This window comes from Arachis hypogaea, chromosome 11 (assembly GCF_003086295.3).
Source record: "Arachis hypogaea cultivar Tifrunner chromosome 11, arahy.Tifrunner.gnm2.J5K5, whole genome shotgun sequence".
NCBI lineage: Eukaryota > Viridiplantae > Streptophyta > Magnoliopsida > Fabales > Fabaceae > Arachis > Arachis hypogaea.
Window position 1 is genome coordinate 70,284,838 of NC_092046.1, and position 8,985 is coordinate 70,293,822.

Genomic DNA, 8,985 nt, shown 5'->3' on the forward strand with positions numbered 1-8,985 from the left:
TAAATATAATGGATGTAGTGTAGGAAGCCAACAAATCAAGCATATAGTAATATTTATAAAAAAAAATATAAAGTACTAATATAATATCTATCAATTTATTATTAATAATAATTAATTATTATATTTTAAATATATATATAAAAAAATACATCTAAAAAATATATTTATAAAAATATTTTTATTAAATATATGTATAAAAATATATTTTTATTAGACACATCTATAAAAATATTTTTATTAAATACAATTATAAATAAAAATTAATAGTCAATTTATTATTAATAATAATTAATTATTATAATTTAAACACATATATAAAAAAATACATCTAGAAAATATATTTATAAAAAAAATACATCTAAAAAATATATTTATAAAGATACTTCTATTAAATATATATATAAAAATATATTTTTATTAGACACATCTACAAAAACATTTTTATTAAATATAATTATAAATAAAAATTGACAAAAATTGACAGAAATGTTGTTAGAAATATTGTTAATAATGTAACAAAATTGATATTTGTATTCATATAATATAGGGCAGTGAGAATTAGTGGACACTGGGGAACTTACATGGTTACGGCAGTGGATAATTCAAATATATAAACTCTTCCAAAGCTAAAAAATAATTGCTCAAAATCATAACATATATTATAACAAAGGTTGCATGCAACGATTTACAACTATGGTAGCTGTAGCTCTCTCATCATAGATTAATATTCACAGTTCTCACTTGAGAGTTGAGATAACAAAACCAAAAGCATAACGATTATCAACAAGGCATCACAAACCATAGTAAAAAGAACAAGCATCACTTGACTTGAGTGACACTCGTTATATGAGCACCTAGGATAATCAACTCAAACTCATCAAAAGATTATCACCACTTACTTAATAATGATAACTAACAATTAATTAGGATCCCAATCTCAAGCTAAGAGCAGCTTTAACGTCTAATCTCCATGCAAATCCACCAAAGTCCATTCTCCAAACATCACAAGGAACTGTGAGAGCGCTTCTCTCTTTGCCAGCATGGAACTGCACCACCCTCACCCTGCACGTGAAGGAACAAGGGTAAGGGACCACTGCACCAACCTTCATAGCCAACACCACCACCGCACCCTCATTTTTCTGCCCAACCATCTCCCTGTACGCGCCGTTCGTCCACGTCACTCTCCCGTAACCGTCCGATATGAACCCTGGACACGTGTCGTCACCAAGATTCACCTTCCGCTCCTCGTCCGTACCACCTAGCACCTGTAACCCCTCACCTTCTCTCCAAGTGTCCGTCACGCATTCCACCGTAACGCACGAGTACGACGACGCGCCGCCGTACCAGTACGGATCGGAACCGCCGCCGGAGTTCTCGAAACTCAGCCACACCGGCACGTTCTTGCTCAAGCCGTTGTTGCCGTTGCTGTTGGTGTTGCTGTGGTTGTTGTTGTGTGATTCCTTCGGATCAGGAGTTTCTGGAAGCAAAGGGAGAGTAATCACCGGCGCCGGACGGTTATTTTCCGGTGAAGACGTCGTTGTCTTCCTCCGGCGGGTCCTTCTATTATTATTATTATTTTTGCCGGTGTTGTTGTCTCTGACGTACTTTCTTTTGGTTCTACCGCAGCTTTTCGAGAAGGCGTCACTGCTCTCCGACGAAGAACCATCAGAGGCCGTAACGCCGGTGGCGGAAGCTCCGGCCACCGGTTTGGGAGCGATAGGGCGAAACCTAAGCATTATCCTGTCCACCTTGGACATATCGTACGCACCAGGCGCGTACCTAGCAATACAGCACCCTCCTCTACCATCCATATTCTTTGTTTTCTTTACTTCTTTTTAACAGTAAGTGAAAGGGGGAAAGGAAAGAAGAATTAACAGTGAGACAAGGTGAGAAGGAGGAGGAAGGGGTTGATTATATAGGAACTATGAAAGGGACACGTGTGAGAAAAAACACGTGTAGAAACAGTGATGAGAGAGAGGAAGAGTATGATTGGGTGGCTAAGGGAGACGTGGCGCAATGAGGGAAGAGAGAGTGTTAGCAGAGAGAACCAATGAGAGGGGGAAGTGTGCAGAGTGGGAGAGGGAGAAGAGGGGCACGTAAGGCGTAGGTGAGGGGGTGTGCATTTTCTGTTTCAGAATTTCAGTTTGCGTTCTTGGACTGTGTGGGTGGTTTTGGACTTTTGGTTTTGAGAGAGGGAGTATGGAATTGACCGTAGGATTGGGTGGGAGAGAGGGTGGTTTCCAGATGATGGTGACCACGTGTGCCAATGCGACATGGATTGAAACTGGGAAACTGGAATAGGGTTTTTAGAGGAGGTAGTGAGGTACAATGAGTAGAGGCTGTGATGAGAGACAGGTGGACGGCCCGATAACGACATCAATCTTAGTTTTAAATTTCTCATCATGTCAACTGACTGATTAGTGATTACCCTCTCTAATAGCATGAGTTTATTGGTAGATTTTAGGAAGCGTTTCGGTTTTCACGGGGAAATCGAGAATTCCAGATAAGTAGATAAAGATGTGTTTGGTTATTTTTTATACGAAATTTTTTCTGTTAAAAAAAAGTAAGGAGGGTTAAAAACTAAAAATAGAACAGAGAGTTAGAAATTGACAAAGAAATAATAAGGGACAGATTAGTTTGGCCATTTTATTATTGTTTTTAAAAAAATAAAAATAAAATATAAAAATATGTTTAATCAAGTATTTTAATATTATTTTCAGTAAAAATATTTTTAAGAAGAGTATAAAATTAAAAATAATATTCTTTTGTTTTCAATTTTTTTTTATTTTACATCTTGTGATCCTTCATCTTTTCTTTTGTATCTTATATATGCATCAAAACTAAAGTCTCACTTACTTACTGTAAAAACTATAAAGCAAGTCCCCTCTAATTCTTTTTTTTACTCTTGATTCTTCTAGTGGTTCTTTTAATTTGAATAGCTCTCTTTCCTTTTCTTCTATCAGTTTTTTTACTTTTTTATTTTTTCTCTTCTATTTAAAAATAAAAGATATCTTTCAAATTTTTTTATTGAGTTTTAATTTTTTTTATATTCAACTATTTATTTTTTAAATTTTAAGCTCCTTTTCATCTTTTATCTTCCTATTTTCAATGTCAAAATTTTTCTTGTGAAGATGTATCTTTTTATCTTCCTATTTAACTTTTTTACAGGGTCATTTTTTTATGTTTCTTCTCTAATTCAAAATCCCAATAAAATAAAAGAATATTAAAAAAAACAATGAATTTGACAATAATTAACAAGAAGTATGAAGACTTCTTTGTATTTATATTCAATATGAAGACTCGTGACTATTATTATTTACTATAATTTCTTCTTTTTCAATCGTACTCATATTTTCAAAATCATTTTTAATTGTGCTTTCATTTTTAAAATAAGATTCAACTGTATTTTTATTTTGTTTGTTTCATTTGTTTTGTATTTATACTTCACTAGCAGTTCAACAGACATTATCATGTCTGTTTAGCCACTTTTCAATTATTTTTAAAAAATTAATTTTTATATTTTATTTTAAATTTATAAATTTAATGAAATAATTTAAAAGATAAGAATAAAAAATATTTAATAATAAATATATAAATTTTATAAGTTATTTAACTTTTAGAATGATTAAAATTTATAAATTTAAATTAAATAAGATATTAAAAATATTAAAATTTATAAATTTAAATTAAATAAGATATTAAAAATATTTTGTAACAAAATCAAGATAAATATTTATAAAGTTACAAATTAACTATTTAAAAATATTATTAAATTTATTTATTTATTTATTCAACAGTATTTAATTTAAAATAGAGATAAAAATTTATATTTAAAAAAGTTTTTATCTTTATGCATAATTTTAATGGATAAAAAATATCTAAGTGACTAAGTCGTAATTTAATATAATACCTTAGTACAGAAAGCTGTCATTACTTTTTATGTTAGATTATTACTATATAAGTTAAGTTTTAAGTTTGTTTTATTATACACATTAATTAAATTATACTTTATTATTTCATATTGTATGTTTTGAAATTATGCGATTATACTGTAACGATGACATTAGTTTTTATAATCTAATATGAATCTTCTTATTATTTTGTTTGTCATTTAAATACTCTCTCTCTCATTCTTTCTCTCTCTCTTTCTCTCTCTTAAACAAACTCAATTTTATTATTGAATTATTTTTTTAAGTTTGAATATTTTAACTTTTTCATAATAATATTTTTTAAATTATCTAATACATATAAAAGGTTACATATTTTTATTTATCTTAAAATTAAAAATTAAAATTAAATAATATTATTTTTTCTATAATAAGTATTTTTAAATTAGCTAATGAATAAAAGGTTATATTTTTTATTTATACTAAAAGTTAAAAATTAAAATTAAATAATATTCTTTTAATAAAATTAAAATAAAACACAATAAACATAATGATCTTAAAAAAAACTATTCTTATATGTATGAGAACATTACGATTTATTATATTATATATTATTTTTGTACTACAGAACAAAAAGGTAGAATTTTATATTTTTTTTGTTATTTATTTTTTTTAGTAGTTATTTATTAACAAATGTTGAATTAATGATTCTGTTTATTATATTTTAATATTTATACTCAATAAGTTGTCCAAATTTAAACATATTCTCTTAAATCACTTCTTAATCACATGGCTAGAATTGTTTAAACTAAAAAATTTTAAATTCTAAAATTTGTAAAGTATAAAAAAATAAAATAAATTAAAAATTCTAATAAAATAAAATAATTTAAAAATAAAAGATATATAAAAAATAATATTATATGGCCCATAAAATAGAAGAAGAAAGATAAAAAAAAGTAATTATGAAGGTTAAAACAATAATATTATATCAGATTATTTAAAAAATCAATCATGAAATATTTTTATCTTGTCACATCTTTAATATTAGATGTCAATCTAATAATTAGTAAAAAATAATATTATCCAATGTAAAATAGATTAAAAATAAAAAAAGAATTAACAAAATATTCATGGGACTTTTTCACTCTACCTTTGGTAGGTGTAGACTTTTTTTAGTGACTAAGGCAAAAAAAAAAATACAGAAAAAATGAATAATATTAAATTTAATTATTTTTTTTGCAATATAATTTATTTATTTTAATCTAGTCATAAACAAATTTACATATATTTAAATATCAAATCTAACATTCTACATATTCAATAGTCTAGAAAATTAACATATTAATATTTTAACTAACTATTAGTAGATACAGACTTTTTTTTTTTTGCATCCTTTATATGTCAATCAAATAATTAGTCACTAGTGGCATATGCCAAATAAATGATATTATAAAAGACAAAATAAATAATTTTTTGTAATATAATTCATTTCTTTTAGTTTAACTTAAAAATAAATCTTCATATACTCAAATTTTAAATATAATACTCTACAGAATTACTAATTTAAAATAAAAAATAATATTATCCCTTACTAAATAGTTGAAATGTAAACCCTGTTAAAATTAGCAAATAATTAGTCAATAAATTGACTTTTAATTAGGAAAATTAAAAATGTAAAACTAATATCAAAATAGGATAGAGCTCTTCAAAATGAGAATTTTGATACCAATTTTGAAAAATTTGGCCCAAAATTAAACCGGATAGATCGAACCGGTTGAACCGGACACAAACCGGACCCGTGGGCCCAACCGGACCCATCACTTAAATGAGCTGAAGCTCATTTTCTCCTTCATTTTGGCATGCAAACGCTGGAGAGCTCAGCATGCGGAGGAAGAACGTTTGAAGCTTCCAAAACCCTCATTCAAAATTCAATTCTCAATAACTTTTGATCCGGAGCTCCGATTGACGATCCGTTTGCAGCCATGCAACCGCGGCGTTGAGCTCTACAAAGCCCGGTACGTTGTAAGGTAAGGAATCCACATTTCCTTCCTTCATCTTCCCTATTTCAGTTTCGAAAATCTATGAGCAAATATGTTAAAAATTGTTCAATTTGGTGTTCTAGGCTCGATTTAACTTGCGGAGCTTATCGGTTGAGTTGCTGTGAGTGTGGGTGCGGTAAGGATCACCTAAACCCTAGCGAAATCTTGATTTTATTGTGTGAAATCTGAATTTGAAGTATACATATGTATTAGGTGTGAATAAAGTATATACATATGCATTGGAATTGAATTGTGGACATTTGGAGGCTTGGTGGAAGATTGGTGCTAAGGTTTTGGATAATTTCTCAAGCTTGGGGGGGGGCTGTAAGTGTGAGTTGTGTGGCTGCCTTGGACTAAACATGGTGATCGACCAAGGTATGGTTTAGGTTTCGCGCATTTAACATGTAAGGTTCTGTGAAAACTTAGGCTAGAACACTATAGGATAAGTTGAAATGGTTAAACATGTTAAATGATTAGTTTTTATGATGTTGATGAATGGATTGATGTTGGGCTTGTGTTGAGTAATTGACAATGTGGGTTATATATATATATGCTAGTATAATGATAATGGATAAAGGATTTATGATTATGACAATGTAATGATATGGTTGAGATTGAGTGGTGTTATTTGGATTTGTTGGTATTGACATAACGAATAACGTTGTAACGATGGTGGAGGAATTTGATCATGATGATGATATGTGTATATATAGTAACATGTTGGTTTGTGGCTAAAATTTGTAAAGTTGGGTGAAATGTGGTGTTAAAGAGCTAAGTTGTAAGAATTGTTGTGCTATGGTTAAAGGCTAATTATATGGGTGGTTATGGTATGTTGAGTTGAGTGGAAATGAGTTTTGAAAGGAAAACATGGGTTTGGTAAAAATGGGGTGTGGTATAAGTTGGTAAAAAATGGTTTTTGATGAACTTCGGTAGTCCATAACACGCTCCCCAAATTTTGGATGAAAATGAGGTTTATCTTAAATGAAAGTATGTTTTATAAGCTTGAAAACGATATAAGATTTGTGAAAAACCAAATTCTGTAGAGGAAGTTATGGACGCCGGAGATCCGGTGCTAAAAACTGAAATTCAGGAAGTTGTAGCAGAATCAGAAAATTCTGATGTGTGCCCACGCACACAGCCGTGCGCACGTACCCAGCAGTAGCAGAAACCTATCTGTGCGTACGCATGCTTTTGTGCGCACGCACACCTGGTGTTTTTCAAAAAGCGTGCGCACATACGCCCTTATGCGTACGCACACACCAGGATATGCTTTTTGCTGGAGGCGCTCGCACAGATAAGGCGCACGCACATCAAGTAACTCCTTGTTGGTGTGCGCACGCACGCATTTGTGCGCACGCACACATTTTGATTTCTTGTTAAGCTGTGCGCACGCACACCCTCTGTTTTCCAGCTCCTGTGTTTTTATGATCTAAACATGGTTTTGAACCCCTAAACCCCTATTTTTGTCCTGTTAACCTTAGATCTTACTGGTAAGCTTAGTAAGTAGTGGAAGATAGGAGTTTAAGGTAACTTGGGAATGAAGTAAGAGGTAAGAACGGTGAATTATACAGGAAGGAGGCGTATATGTGAATGAATTATGATGTTAAGGCTTAAATGATTAATTTTCTACATTATGAAATGTTTGAGGCAAGTAAGAGAATAATGTAAGAAGTTGAGGATTGATGATGTTAATCAATCAAGAACAATAAAATGTATGATCAATGAGTTAAGTAAAGTTGAGAATGATGAGATGAGATATGAAATAGTTTCGAGGATGAAACTGATAATTATGAGAAATGATTGAATATATTGAGCTTGAGGGTGTTATCTCCCTCATGTCAGCTTGAGGTGTTGTCTCTTCACCCCATGTCAGCTTGGGACTCGTCCCATGGATATTATTGAGCTTAGGACATTCTTTTCCCCATGTCAGCTTGGGAATCCTCCCCATGGTGTATTTTTGAGCTTGAAAACATGTAGGGATGGCTACATAACCGATAGTTGATATCAACAGCCATAGGATAGACATGCATTATGTGCATTTGTTTGTTTTAACTGCTATGCATTACTTGGGATTGCCTAACTGAATATTTACCATGCTACTTGCTATATTCGCTACTTGCACTATCTGTTTCCTACTTGTGCGTGAAATTACTTGTTTGTTTGTCTCTACTGAATCTTGGACGTTGGAGGAGTGGAGGAACGGTGGATTTGGTTAGATGTTAATGTTAGGTCTAAGGCAAGTAAGTTTCTAAAGTAAGTAAGTTTAGGAATGCTTAGATTACCTACCCCTTTTTATGGCTTCTGCTTAGAAAGTAGGTTTTATAATTGTATGATGGAGTTCTAGGATTGCCTCTGGCATTCCCAGGACCATATTTATTATATGCGTGGTACCTTTATCATGCTGAGAACCTCTAGCTCTCACCCCATACTGTGTTATTGTTTTCAGATGCAGGTTGAGAGGCTTCTCGCTAGGTTCTTGGATCCCTGAAGCGGAGCGGTCCCTGGGTTATTTTGGGGTTTCAATTTGTGTATGTATATATATATATATATATATATATGTACTAGCTTGCTCTCCAAGAAACTTCATTATTTTGTTCCTCATAGAGGTGAAAGGAGAGTTAGCATCTTGTTTCTGTATTTTGGGTACTTGGGATACTTATGTATATATATGTAAACATTCTCCGGCCAGCCTTGGCTTCGCAGGCTGTGTCAGGAGCTAGTTATGCTGTATTCTTGTCTATCTATCCACTCTTTCGCTTGTTCATAACTATGATCTTTAGGTTTCTTCACACGCAAGTTATTCCGTTTCTGGAGCGTTGCGCTTTTTATTTTACGAGTTTTGTTTTACCCATTTTTCAAGGCTCCTAGTTTATTATATTCTTTCTACTATTATATGTATGTATTTTATTTTAGCAGTTGTAGAACCTCGCCACCTCTGTTTTACATCCTAGGTGTAAAGCTCTGTGTGGTAGGGTGTTACATTATGGTATCAGAGCAGTTCGTTCCTATAGAGCCTGAGGATAGACTGATTATGCCTCTGAGCATTCCCTGTGTATGTG

General features: G+C 31.6%; 2 protein-coding genes across 2 annotated transcripts; one reads left to right on the plus strand and one right to left on the minus strand.

The window, feature by feature from the left end:
* Positions 1 to 637: 637 nt before the first annotated feature.
* Positions 638 to 2,148, minus strand: LOC112722214 (uncharacterized). Its single transcript, XM_025773196.3, has one exon. The coding sequence runs from the start codon at positions 1,809 to 1,811 to the stop codon at positions 924 to 926; it is 888 nt and encodes a 295-aa protein (XP_025628981.1). The 5' UTR covers positions 1,812 to 2,148; the 3' UTR covers positions 638 to 923.
* A 118-nt stretch (positions 2,149 to 2,266) lies between these two features.
* Positions 2,267 to 8,668, plus strand: LOC112721457 (uncharacterized). The gene is made up of 5 exons (XM_025772521.2): positions 2,267 to 2,323; positions 5,652 to 5,914; positions 6,010 to 6,062; positions 6,140 to 6,301; positions 8,373 to 8,668. Exons 1-5 carry the CDS (start codon positions 2,267 to 2,269, stop codon positions 8,381 to 8,383), a joined length of 546 nt encoding a protein of 181 aa, XP_025628306.1. The 3' UTR covers positions 8,384 to 8,668.
* Positions 8,669 to 8,985: the final 317 nt, after the last annotated feature.